This window comes from Leucoraja erinacea, chromosome 7 (assembly GCF_028641065.1).
Source record: "Leucoraja erinacea ecotype New England chromosome 7, Leri_hhj_1, whole genome shotgun sequence".
NCBI lineage: Eukaryota > Metazoa > Chordata > Chondrichthyes > Rajiformes > Rajidae > Leucoraja > Leucoraja erinaceus.
Window position 1 is genome coordinate 7,187,186 of NC_073383.1, and position 19,925 is coordinate 7,207,110.

General features: G+C 46.2%; 1 protein-coding gene across 3 annotated transcripts in view; it reads left to right on the top strand.

Annotated features, from left to right (window-relative positions):
• The first annotated feature begins 3,861 nt into the window (after positions 1-3,861).
• The window catches only part of osbpl11 (oxysterol binding protein-like 11), a 97,388-nt gene continuing 81,324 nt past the window's right edge, over positions 3,862-19,925 (top strand). The window contains exon 1 of one of the 3 annotated variants that reach the window (XM_055637720.1): positions 3,862-4,255. In XM_055637720.1, the coding sequence (XP_055493695.1) occupies positions 4,125-4,255 (131 nt within the window). In that variant the 5' untranslated portion in view covers positions 3,862-4,124. Of the gene's footprint in view, positions 4,256-17,037; positions 17,118-19,925 lie in introns of those variants that run through there. The other 2 variants (XM_055637718.1, XM_055637719.1) reach the window with 2 other exon arrangements.

Here is a 19,925-nt window from a genome sequence, read left to right on the forward strand (position 1 = left end):
GCCGCAGAGCGACAATCGCATCTCCGGCAAGGTAAGAGATTGAAAAAAAGGTTCCCCCGACCCCCCTCCTGCCCACCCCCCACATAAAACAAACCAGGGAACATTGACACATACTTTTTAAACACACCAAAAATAACAAAAAAAAGATGAAAAGGACAGACTGTAGGCGAGGCTGCCATCGAAGCGCCACCCAGTGGTTATGAAGTCATCATGCAGCCCTATAGGACTTTGGTTCGGCTGCATTTGGAGTACTGCGTGCAGTTCTGGTCACCCCATTATAGGAAGGATGTGGATGGTTTGAAGGGTGCGGAGGAAGTTTATCAGAATTCTGCCTGGATTAGAGGGTTTCAACTACAGGAATAGTTTGAATAATTGGGAATGTTTTCGCTGGAACGTTGGATGTTAAGGGAAAATGATAGAAGTATATGAAATTATGAGAGGCATAGATAGAGTAGACAGTCAGTATCTTTTTGCAAGGTGGAAATGTCCAACACTGGACGGCTAATTTTAATGGGAATGTGTGGGGCAAGTTTGGTGGAGGCAGATATGATAGTGGGGTTTAAGAGGCTTTTAGATAGGCATTTGGAATAGACAGATGAGGATCATGTGCAGGCAGATGAGATCAGTTTAACTTGACATCATGTTTGGCATAACTATTGTGAGCTGAAGGGCCCATTCCAATCCTGTCCGGTACTGTTCTATGTACCTTGACCTACAGAGGCTTCCTGCAGACCCTTATATAATTCAGATGTCACACAAGTAAGAAACGGAAGTGGTACTGTTCACATGTAAATTTACCATTTGACACAGAGACCATGGGGGACCTCTGATGTGGAGACAACATGAGAGCTCCAACGTGGAGACATGGCGGGAGCTCCAACGTAGAGACAACATGGGAGCTCCGACGCAGAGATCACGGCGAAGCTCCAACACAGAGACCATGGGGGAACTCCGATGCCGAGACATGGTGGAAGCTCTGACGCGGAGACGACAGGGGAGCTCCCAAGCCTAAAGACTTGCTAATGAAAATGCAAGTTTATGTCAGTCGCCAATTATGCAAGTTGTGGAGTGCCTGTACTGAGAAATTAAAGGGCAAAATTTAGTAGGAAAGATGTTGTCATGCAGGAAATGGTTCAAAGCAGATTTACAAAGATGTTGCTGGGACGAGGGTCTGAGTTATAGGGAGGGGTTAAGCAGGCTAGGACTCTATTCCTTAGAGCGCAGGAGGATGAGGAGTGATCTTCTTCTTCTTGCGTAAGGCGTGTGCACCCTAAAGTTGTCGGACAACTTGTTCTATATGAACTTATTTGATTGTGCACGCCGGGTTGATTGCATTTGTCGAAACAGGGTGGACCACGTGAAGGTTGCAATCTTCCACCCAAAGGAGTGATCTTATAGAAGTGTATAAGATCATGAGAGAAATTGATGGGGTAAATGCAAAAAGTATTTTACCAAGAGTAGGTGAATCAAGAACCAAAGGACAGGTTTAGGGTGAGAGGGGAAAGATTTAATAGAATCCTGAAAGGGAACAGTTTTTACAGAAAGGGCGGCAGGTATATGGAATGAGCTGCCAGAGGAGATAGTTGAGGCAGGTACTATCAAAATGTTTAAAAAACATTTGTTGGGGTACATGGAGTATAGGTTTATAGGGATATGGGCCAAATGTAGGTAGTTTTGAGTAGCGTAGATGGGACATGTTGATCAGCGTGGGCAAGTTGGGTTGAAGGGCATGTTTCCATGTTGTATGACTCAAATAACATAATCTAAAAAGGTTGAAAAATCAAAAGAAAGGGCACAATCATTCGTGCATTATGTTGCTCTGGAGCTGATTATGTTTTCCTGTTTCTTGGGTCATGGCACGAAACAGGACATTTGGCCTAAAATGCCCATGCAGACCAAGATGCGCCATCTACACTAGTCCCATTTGATTGTGTTTGGCCCATATCCCTCAAAATCTTTCCCACCCATGTACCTGATGAGGATGCCCAGTTTTCCTATTATGAGATTATTCTGTTGATACGAAAAAGTCAACTAGATTCTGATTGACAGCTTTTGAATTATCACTTCTCAAATCAGAGTTATGACAGTTTATTAATTCTCACCAGACGAGTGAAACAGAACGGTCCTGACCCGAACAAAACATCACCTATCCATTTTTCCAGAGATGCTGCCTGATTTGCTGAGTTACTCCAGCATTTTGTGTCTATCTTCAGTTAAACAAAAGACACCCAATAGTGTCCACATTTGACGGCAACTGAATAGCTTTGTGTAGGGACAGATATTTTTGCACGTGATTGGAGACAAAAGACATGAATTCTGTACTTTTTCAGTTATTTTTAAGACATGCGTGATGAATCTACAATTTATAATGCAGGATTTCCTTAAAGTTTATTGAATTCCCATACATATTTGCAACATTTTACTTTACCTTTGGGTAAAATATTTATTATATTGCAATTGATTTTGATCCCATTAACAAAGTTTGTCAGGTTTCCCACTCTTTGCAGTGCCAATAGAGGGTTGCACTGTCAAAGGCCAATACTCTGTTTTTACAAAGGGGATGCTATGCTATTGAAGGTTACAGGATCTTTGATTGAAGGGCTTGTTATTTTGGATGAGTCATTTGAGCTGCTGGGCTTGGAGAGGTTTGAAATCGCAAAGCTAATGAAACTGATTCACACGCCTATGGGGATTTAGTAGTGTTTGAACCTTTAACACAAAAGAGAGCTTTGCTGAGAAACATGAAAATACATCTGCTTAAATTTGTTTGGAGCGAGGTCTTAGAAACCTTATAGAAGCATATGTAATTATGATAAGTATAGATAGGGTGGACAGTCAGAACCTTTTTCTCCAGGATAGAAACATGAAAGACTAGAGAGCATGGCCTTAAGGTGGAGGGGCAAAGTTTAAAGGCACTGTCAGGGGTAGTGGTGGAGACAGATACGATCAAGATCTTTGGATACCGTAGTGGGGTTTAAGAGATTTTTGGCTCGGCACATGAATGGATCTGCAGGGAATGGAGGAGTATGGATTATGTGATGGTAGATAAGAGTTGGGCTTGGCAACCTGTTCGGCACGGACACCGTGGGCCGAAGGGCCTGTTGCTTTGCTGCACCATTTTATGTTCCATGCATCAATACCTGAAGAACCCAAGTATGACCTCAATCAGTCGGGGTTTGCAGGAGTGTTTTGAGTAAAGCCGGTGTTCCTATCTGGAGACCAGACCCATGTATGATTTTTAGAAACACCTGTAAAGTTAGGATGAAGCAGAGTCGAGTTTGGACATCGGGTGGAGCTTGTTGTCGTCTGCACAAGTGCGGTGACATAATACAGCACATGTAAGTCACTCGCGTAAACTGGCAGCAATAAAAACGAGGCGGCCGGTGTTAGTCAACGATAGCGCAGATCATGTACCTGTGTGGAGGCCCGGCGCTGCCCCGCACAAACATGGCGGCTGGCGGCCGGTTGATGTTGCCCTGCCCCGCACAAACATGGCGGCTGGCGGGCAGTAACCAGGTGATGTTGCCCTGCCCCGCACAAACATGGCGGCTGGCGGGCAGTAACCAGGTGATGTTGCCCTGCCCCGCACAAACATGGCGGCGGGCGGGCAGCAACCAGTTGACGTTGCCCTGCCCCGCACAAACATGGCGGCTGGCGAGAAGCAACCAGTTGATGTTGCCCTGCCCCGCACAAACATGGCGGCTGGCGAGAAGCAACCAGTTGATGTTGCCCTGCCCCGTCCCAACCCGGAAGGGAATCATGTCAGTCACGTGTCCCGCCGGCTATTGTGAAGCTGTGGGCGGGATCGGCCGCGCAACGCTCTTCACAGCTTCCGGGTTAATAAGTCGCCGGCCCCGGGATGTGGGTGGGGTCCGCGCGACCGTAGCCTGTCCCCGAGCGACAACAACCCGCCCTCGACACCGCCCCCTCTCGGCCCAGCGCGGCCTGGCCCGGCTCCGGCTCCGACACCGCCTCGCCCGGCCCCGCCCGGCCTGGTCCGCTCCGCTCCGCTCCGCCCCCCACACACAGCCCGCGGCCTGGACGCCTGCCCCCAGTGCCGGGGCCGAGGCCGAGTCGCCGCCCAGCCCAGCCCAGCCCAACCCTGGGGCACCTGGCGCTTGACGATGCAAGGAGGAGACGGGACGGTGGCCGCTCCCCTTCCCGCACCCGACTCTGCCCCTGTGACCGAAGTGGAAGTGAAAGCGGAGACTCCTGTCCACAGGCCGGCGGCCAGAACACGGGGCTGGCAGTACAGGTACGGGCCGGGGGTGAGGGGCCGGAGCCCGGGGTCAGGGTCTCCTCTCAGAACATGCTGGCTCCAGTTGCAGAAACCTCTGCCCAAACATCTTCCAGAGGAGCTCTAGTATCTTTGCCTCTGCCCGCCCAGAGCGCCTGGAGCCTGAGCGCTTCCCGGTTATGATCTATCTGGTGGCTCTCTGGCTGTGTGGTTTGGTTGATTATTAAAGCAACATTCTGTCGGGATAATACTTCCGTTTTATTGCAGTGTTTGATTTTAAAGATTTTGAAGGATGTAATTTGACCAATATTGAATGATATGATGGATTGATATCGATCCACCACATAAGGCAAGTAAAAAAAGACACAAAGTGTTGGAGTAACCCTTGATGGAGTACATCATATCTGGAGAACGTGGACAGAAGATGTTTTTGGTCGGACCCTTCATTCCTTGCCTAATCGTATTCTCCAGAGATGCTGTCTGACCCATTGAGTTACTCCAGCATTTAGTGTCTTTTTTAAAATCAGCATCTGCAGTGCCTTGTTTCAACAAAGCAAGTAACAATATCACTTTTTTTCCCCACTCTGCTCTTTCTTGATCAACGATGAAGGATGATTAACTTGAAGGGTTAGCTTTGTTTCTCTATCCATATATACTTTCTAACCAATTGATTATTTCCAATATTTTCTATTTTTATTTTGTAATGGTACAGTTGCTGAAAAACCAGTGGCGTACCTGTATTTGTTTATTACTGTCATGTGTACTGAGGTGAAAAAACCTTAACTCTCCAGGCAAATAATACCATCTTCAGGTCCCTCAGGTAGTGCAAAAGAGAAATGCAGAATGTTGGGTTGCAACTACAAAGAAAGTGCAAGCGTTGCAACGAGATGGATTGTGAAATCAGTTCATCCTAGTCATGCGATTTGTCCATTTCAGAGTCTGATAGCGACAGAGAGAAGAGACTGATACTGAATCTGGTGGTATGTGCTTGCAAGCTTTTGTATTTTTTGCCTGTTGGGAGAGAGGACAAGCGAGTGACCAGGGTTTGAGCAGTCCTCGATTATGTTTGCTACTTATCTGAGGGAGTGTGAAGAAGGGTCTCAACCCGAAACGTTACCCATTCCTTCTCTCCAGAGATGCTGCCTGTTCCGCTGAGTTACTACAGCCCACTGAGGAACTAAAGCTTGGTGTCCTGTCAATGTAGTTGGACCAGGACAAATTAATGATATTTATGGTTTGGAACATAGAATCATAGAGTCATACAGCTTGGAAACAGGCCCTTCCGAAGTTACGCTAGTCCCACGCCTGCATTTGGCCCATATTCCTCTAAGCTTTCACTATCCATGTACCTGTCCAAATATATTTTAAATGTTGTTATCGTACCTGCCTCAACTACCACTTCTGCCGCACAATGTTGATGATAAATATGATACCAAGTTAAACTGATCTCATCTGCCTGTATATGATCCATATCCCACTATTCTCGGCACTTCCATGTGCCTATCTAAAAGCCTCATAAATGCCACATTCACATCTGCCTCTACCACCACCCTGGCAATGTGTTCCAGGCCCCCACCACTTTGTGTGGGGAAAAAAACCCACTTCATAGTGCATCTCTATTAGACTCCACAACTCCACCATCTGGCCTTATAGTTATGCTGGACATTTCCACACTGGGGAAAAACGGTCTGACTTCAATATTTATGCCTCTCATAATTTTATATACTTCTATCGAGCCTCCCCTCAAACTCGAACATTACAGAGAAAACAATCCAAGTCTATCCGACCTCGCCCTGTAGGTGAAATCCTGTAATACAGGCTGTATTCTGGTAAACTTCTTCAATGCCCCTAGAAATAAAGGCAAGCATGCCATATGCCTTCTTTACCACCCTATCTACTTGTGCTGCCATCTTCAGTGAGCTATGAACTGGACTCCAAGACCCCTCTGTACATCGTTGTTGTTAGGAGTCATGCCATTAATTACATAGAAACATATAAATTAGGTGCAGGAGTAGGCCATTCGGCCCTTCGAGCCTGCACCGCCATTCAATATGATCATGGCTGATCATCCAACTCGGTATCCCGTACCTGCCTTCTCTCCATACCCTCTGATCCCCTTAGCCACAAGGGCCACATCTAACTCCCTCTTAAATATAGCCAATGAACTGGCCTCAACTACCTTCTGTGGCAGAGAGTTCCAGAGATTCACCACTCTCCGTGTGAAAAAAAGTTTTTCTCATCTCGGTCCTAAAGGATTTCCCCCTTATCCTTAAACTGTGACCCCTTGTTCTGGACTTCCCCAACAATGGGAGCAATCTTCCTGCATCTAGCCTGTCCAACCCCTTAAGAATTTTGTAAGTTTCTATAAGATCCCCTCTCAATCTCCTAAATTCTAGAGAGTATAAACCAAGTCTATCCAGTCTTTCTTCATAAGACAGTCCTGACATCCCAGGAATCAGTCTGGTGAACCTTCTCTGCACTCCCTCTATGGCAATAATGTCCTTCCTCAGATTTGAAGACTAAAACTGTACGCAATACTCCAGGTGTGGTCTCACCAAGACCCTGTACAACTGCAGTAGAACCTCCCTGCTCCTATACTCAAATCCTTTTGCTATGAAAGCTAACATACCATTCGCTTTCTTCACTGCCTACTTTCAATGACTGGTGTACCATGACACCCAGGTCACGCTGCATCTCCCCTTTTCCTAGTCGGCCACCATTTAGATAATAGTCTGCTTTCCTGTTTTTGCCACCAAAATGGATAACCTCACATTTATCCACATTATACTGCATCTGCCAAACATTTGCCCACTCACCCAGCCTATCCAAGTCACTTTGCAGTCTCCTAGCATCCTCCTCACAGCTAACACTGCCCCCCAGCTTAGTGTTATCCGCAAACTTGGAGATATTGCCTTCAATTCCCTCATCCAGATCATTAATATATATTGTAAATAGCTGGGGTCCCAGCACCAAGCCTTGCGGTACCCCACTAGTCACTGCCTGCCATTGTGAAAAGGACCCGTTTACTCCTACTCTTTGCTTCCTGTTTGCCAGCCAGTTCTCTATCCACATCAATACTGAACCCCCAATGCCATGTGCTTTAAGTTTGTATACTAATCTCTTATGTGGGACCTTGTCGAAAGCCTTCTGGAAGTCCAGATACACCATATCCACTGGTTCTTCCCTATCCACGCTACTAGTTACATCCTCGAAAAATTCTATAAGATTCGTCAGACATGATTTACCTTTAGTAAATCCACGCTGACTTTGTCCAATGATTTCACCACTTTCCAAATGTGCTGCTATCCCATCTTTAATAACTGACTCTAGCCGTTTCCCCACTACCGATGTTAGACTAACTGGTCTGTAATTCCCCGTTTTCTCTCTCCCTCCCTTCTTAAAAAGTGGGGTTACGTTTGCTACCCGCCAATCCTCTGGAACTACTCCAGAATCTAAAGACTTTTGAAAGATTATTACTAATGCATCCACTATTTCTGGAGCTACTTCCTTAAGTACTCTGGGATGCAGCCTATCTGGCCCTGGGGATTTATCGGCCTTTAATCCATTCAATTTACCCAACACCACTTCCCGGCTAACCTGGATTTCACTCAATTCCTCCAACTCCTTTGACCCGCGGTCCCCTGCTATTTCCGGCAAATTATTTATGTCTTCCTTAGTGAAGACAGAATCAAAGTAGTTATTCAATTGGTCCGCCATATCCTTGTTCCCCATGATCAACTCACCTGTTTCTGACTGCAAGGGACCTACATTTGTTTTAACTAATCTCTTTCTTTTCACATATCTATAAAAACTTTTGCAGTCAGTTTTTATGTTCCCTGCCATTTTTGTAGTTCATCCATGCAGTCTCCCAGTTAAATTTCTTGGCCATTTGTATATCCACCGTCAACCCTTTTAGAATTAATTGCCAGTCAATCTTGGCCAATTCACGTCTCATACCCTCAAAGTTACCTTTCTTTAAGTTCAAACCCATTGTTTCTGAATTAACAATGTCACTCTCCATCCTAATGAAGAACTCAGCCATATTATGGTCACTCTTGCCCAAGGGGGAACGTACAACAAGATTGCTAACTAACCCATCCTCATTACTCAATACCCAGTCTAAAATAGCCTGCTCTCTCGTTGGTCCTCTACATGTTGATTTAGATAACTATCCCGCATACATTCCAAGAAATCCTCTTCCTCAGCACCCCTGCCAATTTGATTCACCCAATCTATATGTAGATTGAAGTCACCCATTATAACTGTTTTGCTTTTGTCGCACGCATTTCTAATTTCCTGTTTGATACCATCTCCAACTTCACTACTACTGTTAGGTGGCCTGTACACAACACCCACCAGCGTTTTCTGCCCCTTAGTGTTTCGCAGCTCTACCCATACCGATTCCACATCCTCCAAACTAATGTCCTTCCTTTCCATTGCATTAATCTCCTCTCTAATCAGCAACGCTACCCCACCTCCTTTTCCTTTCTCTCTATCCCTCCTGAATATTGAATATCCCTGGATGTTCAGCTCCCAGCCTTGGTCACCCTGGAGCCATGTCTCCGTGATCCCAACTATATCATAGTCATTAATAGCTATCTGCACATTCAACTCATCCACCTTATTACGAATGCTCCTTGCATTGAGACACAAAGCCTTCAGGCTTGTTTTTACAACACTCTTACCCCTTATACAATTATGTTGAAAAGTGGCCCTTTTTGATTTTTGCCCTGGTTTTGTCTGCCTGCCACTTTTACTTTTCACCTTGCTACCTATTGCTTCTACCCTCATTTTACACCCCTCTGTCTCTACGCTCACACATTTAAGAAACCCTTTCCCTTTAACTCCATCCTCCACTATCCCATTCGACACCCCACCCCCCTTATTCAGTTTAAAACCACCCGTGTAGCAGTGGCAAACCTGCCTGCCAGAATGCTGGTCCCACACCTGTTAAGGTGCAATCCGTCCCTTTTGTACAGTTCCCCCTTACCCCAAAACAGATCCCAGTGATCTAAGAATCTAAATCCCTGCCCCGTGCACCAGTTCCTCAGCACACATTCAGGTCCCGTATCTCCCTGTTCCTGCTCTCGCCAGCACGGGGAACTGGAAGCAAACCGGAGATAACAACCCTGGAGGTCCTGCTTTTCAACATTTTTCCGAGCTCTCTAAAGTCACGCTGCAGAATATTCATCCCCTTCTTTCCGACATCGTTTGTGCCGACATGCACTACCACTTCCGGATGTTCACCTTCGCCCTTGAGGATTTTCTGCACTCTGTCCGTGACATCCTGGATCCTGGCACCAGGAAGGCAGCACACCATCCTCGCATCCCGTCTGTTGCCGCAGAAACCCCTTTCCGTACCTCTCACAATGGAGTCTCCCACTACAATGGCGTTGCCTGCCTTAGGCCTTTTAGGTTTTGGCTCAACAGCCCTATTCGCATCGCAAGCCAGTCCGCTGCTCAGTGTAAACACGTCTTCTGTCCCAACAGCTTCTAAGCGGGTGAACCTGTTCACAAGAGGTACAACACCCGGGGACGTTGGCATTCCATGCTTCTCTCCCTTTCTCACTGTCTCCCACCTTCTCTCTTCCAGTACCTTAGGTGTAACAATCATACTGTAGGACTTGTCAAGGATCAACTCCGTTTCTCGGACGAACCGGAGGCCATCCACTTGCTTCTCCAGTTCCCCAACACGGCCCTTCAGGAGCTCTACCTGGATGCACTTCTCGCATTTGTAGCAGCCAGAGGCACCAGCAGTGTCCTTGACCTCACACATACTGCAAGCATCGCACTGAATCAGCTTGCCTGACATCTCCTTCTTTCATCTCTACCTCTCAAGCGTATTGCGTGGTCTCTTCTCCTCAGCCTCCTCGCCGAAGACTGTCGAGCCAAAGACTCACACTTCCCTCACAAGGCCGCTCCTCACTGCAGCTCCCCAAGAGCCGTCTTGCTTAAATTGACTGATAAATTGCCTGATTTACCAATTTACAAACCAAATTCCTCAGTTTTCAACTGTTTTCCCGGCACTGATTGCTCCCAAATCTACAGCAGTTCTGAGTAAAGACTTGCCTGTCCTTGGCCTTTCCTTTTAACTGTTTTCACCCCGCTTCCCGGCACTGATTGCTCCCAAATCTACAGCAGTTCTGAGTAAAGACTTGCCTGTCCTTGGCCTTTCCTTTTAACTGTTTTCACCCCTCTCCTCCCACTTGGGCTAGAGCCAATCAGTCGTATCTCTTGCTAATCTCCTACTGCTGTTGCTCCCAAATCTACAGCAGTTCTGAGTCGTGAGTTCTGAGTAATTGTATACTCTCCCCTTACTGTCAACCTCCCGAAATGCAAAACTTCACACTTGCTCCGTTTATACTACATCTGCCATTTCTTTACCCATTTCGGCAACTGATCTATAATCCCGTTATTTCTTAGTTTGGTGCTTAGTTTAGTGATACAGTGTGGAAAAAGGCCCTTCCACCCACTGAGTCCATAATCGGCCGTCAGTCACAAGTTCTATCACTCACACACGGAGCAATTTACAGAAGCCAATTCATTTTTAAACCTGCACATCTTTAGACTGTGGGAGGAAACCAGAGACCTGGAGAAAACTCACACGGTCACAGGGAGTACATGCAAACTTCATACAGACAGCATCCATAGTCCAAATTGAACCTGGGTCTAGACCTGAAAGGCAGCAAATTAGGGCCCCATATCTGAGGATGTGCTAGCTCTGGAGAGGGCCCGAGTAGGTTTACAAGAATTATTCCAGAGTTAGCATATGATGAGACAGCACTGGGCCTCTACTCGCTGGAGTTTAGAAGGTTGTGTGTGGACATAATTGAAACTTACACAATATTGAATGGTGTAGATAGAGTGGATGTGGAAAGGATGTTTCCAGTGGTGGGAGAGTCTAAGACCAGAGGTCATAGCCTCAGAATTAAAGGGCGCTCTTTTAGAAAGGAGGTGAGGAGGAACTTCTTTAGTCAGAGAGTAGTTAATTTGTGGAAATCATTGCCACAGAGGGCTGTGGAGGCCAAGTCAGTGGATATTTTTAAGGCAGAGATAGACAAATTCTTGATTAGAATGGGTGTCAAGGGTTATGAGGACGAGGCAGGAAAATGGGATTAGGAGGCGGAGATCAGGCATGATTGAATGGCGGAGTAGACTCGATGGGCCGGATGGCCTAATTCTACTCCTATAACTTGTGAACTCTACTGCTATGCCACTGTGTTCAAGTTGGCAACTCCTCCAACAGACTTGTTCACCAACCCATCTACATTTACGTCCAGGTCATTTATATACATCACAAAAAGCAGAGGTCCTAGCACAGATATCCACTGGTCACAGCCCGTAGCCAGAATATCTTCCTTCCACTGCAACCTCTTCTCTTTCATGAACAAGCCAGTTCTGAATCTATATTACCAAGTCATCAGCCTACCATAAGGGACCTTATCAAAAGCCTTACTAAAATCCATGTATATAAAATCCACTGCCGTACCTTCCTCAATCTCCTTCGACACCTCCTCAAAAAAACTCAAGCAAATTACTAAAACACAACCTGCCATTAACAAGTAGCCAATTCTCTTCCAAATGGGACTAAATCCTATTTCGCTCTTCAGTAGGTGAGAATTAGGATAGACACAACATGCTGGATTAACTCGGCGGGACAGGCAGCATCTCGGGAGAAGGAATTAGGATATGGATTATGTGCAGGCAGCTTAGAGTTGCTCTTGGCATCATGCTTGTCACAGACATTGATGGGTGAAGTGCCTTTTCTTGTGTCTGCTAAGTGGAAGGTTGAGAGATTGGTTAGTTCATATATTAGGAGATTGTTTCCGAGTTCCACGATGTCTAATTAATGTGGCTTTATATGGAAAAGTATTCTGTATTTACCATTGTCCAGCCCAACAAAGGTGTTTAAGTGTGCTGAGGTGAGGGTAGAGTTGCAATTATCAGGGAGCAAGGATACCTTAGTTAGTAACCTGGTGCTAAATATAACTGGAGGGAGGAAGTGGAACTCAAAACAGGCAGTACAAGAAGCACGAGCAACACTGAGGCATACAGACACTGTTGGAGTGTGCAGCAAGGGAAAGGAGACCACAGGAGTGTGAAGTAAGGCCAATAGAGAGGAGGAAACTGGTTGAGTAGCTGGTACGTCGTCAGGAGGAAGCAGTGAGATGTATAAGGGCAGTGGCTCAGGTCACGAAGGGACAGTAGATGAACAGGGAAAGTGTGGAAAAGATGAGGTTTAGCTGGAGGGACCTGTGGTGCATGGAGGTGGGTCAGGTAAGTTTCCTCATTGCAGCTATTTATGATGTTCCACCGTCACCGCATAACCTTAAACAATGGGTAGGTGGGGACCCGGCGTGTCCCTTATGCTCACAGGTGGCAACGTTGAGGCATAGCTCATTGTGTCTTTCTTAAATTTAAATTAAATCTAGAAAGTCTGGAGCAAATTATATTTTCATTAATTATTAAATATCATTCATTCTAATGAAATCGCCCCAGGTTGGCCTGAGCTACATATAATGTAGATGGCAATCATTCTTCATGTGACAAACCTTTTATTTCTGGTATCGATCCAGCAAACCTTCACTGAACACTTTTTAACCAAAAATAAACTTTGTTCAGTATAAAAAATCCAGACAAAACCAGAACCGTGCCAAAACTCTTCAGACATTCTCAGTGTCTTTACATTAATTAGTGTCATACTCAGTAGTGTTCGCAACTATCCTTGCCACTCATGAGGGCCTCTGTGGTGATGTCCCCTTCCTTATTTGAAGGGTGTCCCCACTGGACTGTGCTCCTCAATATCCTGCAGCAGAGGGACCCAAGGCAGTGATCCTCTCTCACAGAGCCTTGGCGATGGCTGCAACAAGCTTCAGTGCATCCCTCAGCACGTACTCCTGGAGTCTGGAGTGGGCCGGTCGGCAACTTTTCTCTGATGGACATCTCACTCTGCTGGGACCACAGAGTCTTTTACCGAATTGATGATCTTCCAGCAGCACTTCTGGATGTCCATCTTTGAATGTGTCCCTGGGAACAGCTTGTAAATCGGAGTCCTCCGTTAAGGTTTGTTCGGATGAACCGTGACAAGGACACTGCATCATTCTCCAGAACCTCTTCACAAAGTCGCTCTGTATGAAAAGGTGGGCAACTATCTCCTCTCTGCAGCAGCTGTACAATGGTGGTAAGATTTTAGTGCAGGAAGGATCTGACTGGGAGGGCCCCTTTCACTGCCAGCCAAGCAAGTTCTCGGTGCTTGTTGGTGAGTTTCGGCAATGCACTTCACGGGACAAACTGGGCAGTCTGCTGAGGGAACCACGCCACAGGATTCATCAAGTTCTTGTCCTGCAGGATGTTCCGTGCTAACCGCTGTCTGATGGACGTCGTCAAAGGTGTTGGTCTGGAAGAACCTTTCTACGCAGGACAGGTGGTACGGCAATGTCCAGCTAACTGGACATTTGTCTGTACGTAGGCGGTGGTATCCTTGAGCATCGCCAGGCTGCCATGGGGTTTGGTGGATCACCTGTCTTAGAGCAGACTTGACTTGGCCAGGATCTTACAATCCATATTTACAAGTGAGATGCATCTACATTCCCGGTGTCAACTGCTCTTCATCGGTGAGACCAAGCACAGGTTTGGCGATCGCTTCGCCCAACACCTCCTCTTCAGTTCGCTTGACCAACCTACTCACAGGTGGCTCAGCACTTCAACTTCGCCCAACCCATTCCGAACAGTGACCTTTCTGTCCTACCAACCTACTGGCCAGAGTGAATCCCACTTCAAACTTCCCCGCCCCATATTTCGCTTATCTGACCCAGCGGTGTGCCTGGACTTCTCTAATTTCAGGTAGCCAGAGCTGAGTCCCACCCTCCCCTTCCCAGCAGCAACAGCCTTCTGTCTCCGCCTCTTCGCTTCTTCTCCCCCCCCCCCCCCCCTCTCCACCCACACATCACTGAAGAAGGGTCTTGACCCGAAACGTCACCTATTCCTTCGCTCCATAGATGCTGCCTCGCCCGCTGAGTTTCTCCAGCATTTTTGTCTTCCTTCCATTCCTGATATCATCCTTCTCCCCCTTTACCTTGTAGATGAGGATGATACTGCCTTTCCTCATGGAATCTGACATGCTGCCAGCCAGAAGCACAATGTTGTACACTTCCAGCAGGTCTGGGCCCACCCAGGGCAGGCAGTTCTGGGAGGCTGTGCTGCCTGTGGCCTCTCTGCCATATAAACCAGCATTGAAGGGTCTGCAACTCTTCAAGATGAATGTCTGCAAGGATGTTACTGAGCCGTCCTCTTCCGTAATGCTGTGGATCACTGAGCTTCACCTGTGAACCTTTTGGAAGAAGAAACGTGAGCATGTCTCATCTTGCTCCAGGATAGAGACTCTGGATTGGAAGATGATCTTGGAGGATTCTGAGGCAAAGAGCATGGCATGCCAGCTCTTCCCCTCTCCGAATTCCTCCCTCACATCCACCCCCCTCGATTGCAGGAGGAGGAGGAGGAGTTGCTGCAAATCTGTTCTGAGCACCATTGAGGATGGAGCACTCTTGATGTTTGCCCTGGTTGTTTCCCAGCAGGGTGTCGGGGAGTCAGAGAGTGGCTGCATGGTTCTCCAACTTGCGTACTTCTTCTTTAGCTCTTCAATGTTTTCTGTGGTCGGCAGCTTGACATTTAACTTCCATGTCCCCCTGTTTGCCTCCTGTAAGTGACAGGAATCTCAAAGGAGGCAGTAGTCGGAGAAGAACACAGTTCTATCGGTATGTCTGATCGTGATGCCCTTCGATGTGAAGAGGAAATCTATCCAGGACGGGGCTGGGTCGTCCGGTCTCGACCAGGTGAATTGCTGTTGAGATCCACCTGCAAGGTTGTTGAAGGCATCGCACAGCTTTGCACCTTTGACCGTTTCCATGAGGAGCCTGGAAGTGCTGTCCAGTTTGTTGTCTGTATCGCTGGAACATCCAGCCACATCGATGATGCAGTTGAAGTCACCGGCTAGAACAACCGGCTAGGATGACGCCAGCAGTGTGGAAGCTACAGTAGGTTCGCCAGCCGCTTGCTCCACGCAGGCGAGGTGTACACATTAATCAGCTGGAGTGGAGCGTTACGCTACATTACATCCACCACAAAGAGACGCTGCCGCATCCCCACCCCTAACCACCTTCCTGACTTTAATGACTTTGAAGTTCCCTCCCCAGGCCAGAAGCACGACAGTCATTGCCTCCTGAACATACCGACAGTCCGTGGGGCCACCATCGCAATCGCCACCGATAGTGCGGAGGTGTGGCAACCCACACTTTTGTATCAAGGTCACATCTGCCTTGTCCATGGCCAGGTGTTGCAAGGCGTTGACACATTCCATGGTGCTCTTCACATTGCGCACATTGTGGCTAACGTTCAAAGGCAGAAGGTAGCCAGGTCAGAGGCATTACCCCGGTTCACCCTCCTACCAGTCCTTGGTCCTCGTGTCCGACCCCCAGTCCTCCTGGTCACGCCGAGTGCCCCGTCTCTTCGGGTGGATTCTCGACCCTGTCGACTGACGAACCTTCGGACGGGTTCCCAGTCCTGCCGGAGACGGTGACAGGTGAGCTTGGACTACCAGGCAGTTCCTGCGCCGGCAATCCACATCGGTCGAGAGGGGCCTGCTTGCCGGGGGCGTCCCGGCCCGCTACCACAGATAAATGCAATTAAGTCAAACACAAGTACAATAGGTAGAGCCACGTGGAAGATAACGAGTGCAGAAAATAGTCCCCATCTCCTTTCAACTTTCCTTTTCTCCTCAAACATCGTAGCTGTAAACTCAACTAGGCAAATTTCTGGCAGACTGCTTTATAGATATTGTGGTTGTTTATATTCTTGGAAATTTGAAGTAATATAAACTACAAGCATGTTGGCTTGTGCAAGGACGTACTGTAAAGTCCCATCAAACATTAACAAGGTCAGTAAGTGCTTAAATGGTCTTAAGGCATTTCTTTTAGAAGAGGAAGGAACCTAATTCATATCTCACTTCAAAACAGGCATTTGCTAAATTACTTTTGCTTTTTGTGCATGAGTAGAATCATTTCCCCTAAACTTGAGGGGTGGCAGTGGCGCAACACTCTGCCTTACAGCGCAATAGATCAGGGTTTGATCTTGACTACAAGTGTTTGTAGTTTGTATGTTCTTCTTGTGACGCGGTGGGTTTTCTGGATGCTCTGGTTTCCTCCCACACTCCAAAACGTACAGATTTGTAGGTTAGTTGGCTTTGGTAAAATTATAACCATGCTAGTGTGTGGGATAGTGCTTGTGTACGGAGTGATCGCTGGTTGGCGCAGACTCAGTGGGCTGAAGTCCATGTTTCCATACAGTATCTCTCAAATCTAAACTGTCAGATACCAGCTGCATCTCAAAACATAAACGGCAGAGCGAAGGAAGCAGCTAAGATGCAATTTACGATAACCCAATTTCCGAAAACCTGTGGAACCAGTTTTTAAAAAAAACATTACTTTTGCTGTACAATTCTAAAATTGTAATGTTATGTTTCTTCTGCCTGTTGAGGCTATTTGAGAGGATGGGCGTATGATGTATTGCAGATCCCTGTAAAGATATTGAGTTGACTAATGGAGGTGCGTACAGCCAGCCTGTACTGAGCTGTACACAGCTTTGTTTTACTTTCCTTCATATATCCTTGTGGAGAACCTTCAGATCTCTGAGGATTTACACAACCATGGACAAAAGCAGAGCTCTAATTTTAGTTTAGTATTGAAGCAGTAGTACATGACCAGGAAAACAAAAAGGTGACCAAGAATGTTTTGGTGGTTCCCGAGGTTTTAATGCATCATATGAGTTTCCAGATAGGAGCGGGAAAGTGTTTGAGGGACTGGCTAAGTGTTCTGGCTGCAGAAAGGTTTGCTTTTAACAGGGATTATCTTGTTTACTTTGCATTATTTTTGTGTACCAAATCTTTGTTCTTTTATGTTGGGCAGTTAGCTGCGTTGTATATCGAGTACACTATAGTTTCATGGTCTGGTTTATATTTTGTACAGATTCTTGTGCGTATGGTGTCACAGTTTTGGATTTTATTTTATCTAAGGTCTCAATTAGTATAGATAGAACGACAGTCTACCCTCATTATTACGGACTTCTTCATATTATGTATTGTGTATATTCCTGTTTATTGTGTCCTGTTTAGTGTATGTTCTTTGGCTGGATGGATACACACACTCACACTCACACACTCACACTCTGTTATAGCGGACAATCAGTAATTACGGACACCATTTCCTCTCCATGGTCAGTTATGATGAGGGTCATCTGTATAGGGTCTGTTCCTGTGCTCTTGTGTTCTATGTTTTATTTGAATTTTACATTGACACTCCTGTTACTGACTAATAATGGGGATTTTTATGTACCCATGTTGGACATAGTTGATTTGGATAATTAATTAATTTTAGTATATGGGTAGCTGCATAATGTCATGTGGTAGTAAAAAATGGATTATAAGGACTAGTTAAAAAAAATTGTGAATTAATACTTTAATGGATCAAAAGGAGCCTCATTTTGCTTCTGTGTTGTCTCCGAGTTTAATTTTATTTGTTTTGTCATTTGGAGTAAGCAATCTTTACTGGTGAATTATAGTCCACATAAACTCATGAAGTAATACTTCCGTTTCATTGTGTTTGCAAAGCTGCTTTCTCATTGAAAATGGAGGTCCACTTTGTCAGTGTGGGATTTTTGTTGGCACTGATAGTGTTATATTCCACACAGCCCTCACTCAGTCAGCTGTGAACCACTCCTTTCTGGATGTCTGCTTGTTGCTGCATTAAAGAATTGTTAACCCTGAAGAAGGTAAAACCCCAAAACTGCAGGCCTTTCAGTTCGGCACACGCTGTTATTGGATCTGTCATCATTGCTTGGCTATCTTTTTAAATATATGCAAGCTAATCAGTAAATCTGTCGAGTTATCCATTATCATCAAAATCTGTTAAATCCATAACACTCACAATGGAAGGAAAGTGGGAGCCAGTTTCAGCAGATTATTTTGCAGTGGCAGCAGAATTGTGGCTAATTAAATAGTGCTACAGCTGTCTTTAGTTTTCTTTTATAGTAATCGTCATGGGTCTAAACCTGTCACAAACACTCCCAATTTTAATTATTTTCAATGTTAGTTGATGAAAGGAGGAATGGATAATCTAGTTACTGTGGATTGTCCAAAACGCTCCAATGAGAGCACAGCAATTGTGTGGAGTGACAACTGTTCGGCTTCCATAACTAATGGGCTATTTACTAAAAGTTTAAATTTAACTAGCATTCTCATCAGTGAGCTCCAAATAACACCAGGAAACTGACAGAGGGACAGATTTCTCAAGCTAAGAAGATAAACACAAAATGCTGGAATAACTCAGCAGAACAGGCAGCATCTCTGGAGAGAAGGAATGGGTGATGTTTCGGGTCGAGACCCTTCTTCAGACTGAGATTCAGGGGAGAGGGCGACACAGAGATATGGAAGGGTAAAGTGAACAAAAAGAGATCAAAGGGAATGAAGAACAAGGAAAATGTAGAATAGATCATTGTTAGCTAGTGAAGCATACAAAGATAAAATTTAATTGGGAGGATAATCAGACTGGTCTGAGAACTAGGATGGGGAGGGATGGAGAGAGAGGAAAAGCAAGGGTTATTGAAAGTTAGAGAAGTCAAGATCCATACTGCTGGGTTGTAAGCTGCCCAAGCAAAATATACGGTGCAGTTGCTCCGATTTGCGTTGGGCCCCACTCTGACAGTGGAGGAGGCCCAGGACAGAAAGGTCGGTGTGGAAATGGGAGGGAGAGTTAAAGTGTTGAGTAACCGGGAGATCATGTCGGTCTTAGTGGACTGAGCGGAGGTGTTCAGTGAAACGATCGTTAAGCCTGCGCTTGGTCTCGCCGACATACAGGAGTCCACACCTGGAACAGCAGATACATCAGATGAGGTTGGAGGAGTTGCAAGTGAACCTCTGCCTCACCTGAAAGGACTGTCGGGGTCCCTGGATGGAGTCGATGGAGGAGCTATAAGGACAGGTGTTTCTTCTCCTGCAGTTGCAGGGGAAAGTACCTGGGGAGGTGGTGGTTTGGGTGGGAAGGGATGAGTTAACCAGGGAGTTGTGGAGGAAATGTTCTCTGCAGAAAGCGGAAAGGGGTGGAGATGTGAAGATGTGGCTAGTGGTGGGTTGATATGATATGATATGATATGCCATTTATTGTCACTATACATGTACAGTGAAACTGAAAGCTGCTCGTACTCAGTGCATACATACAATTTAGCACAAAAAACAAGAAACAGAAAAAACAAAAAACAGAAGGGAGATGGGGGGGGGGGGAATAGGTGCACAAATTCTGCGGCGCTACATACATATATACATATATACAGATGGAAGTCCGTGTTGGGCGGTGTAGTCAGTGCATGTGTGAATTTGAATTTATAGTAGATATAATTCTTGGAAAGCAACTATTCCTGAGTCTGTTTGTCCTGGATTTGATGCACCTATAGGGCCTTCCAGAGGGCAGCAGGTCGAACAGTCCAAACGCAGGATGGGAGCTGTCTTTGATGATCTTCTTTGCCCTGCTAAGGCAGCGGGAGGTGTAGATGTCCATCAGGGAGGGGAGAGGGCAGCCAATGATCCTCTGCGCTGTCCTGGTTACCCTCTGAAGCCTCTCCCTGTCTGCCATGGTGCAGCTGC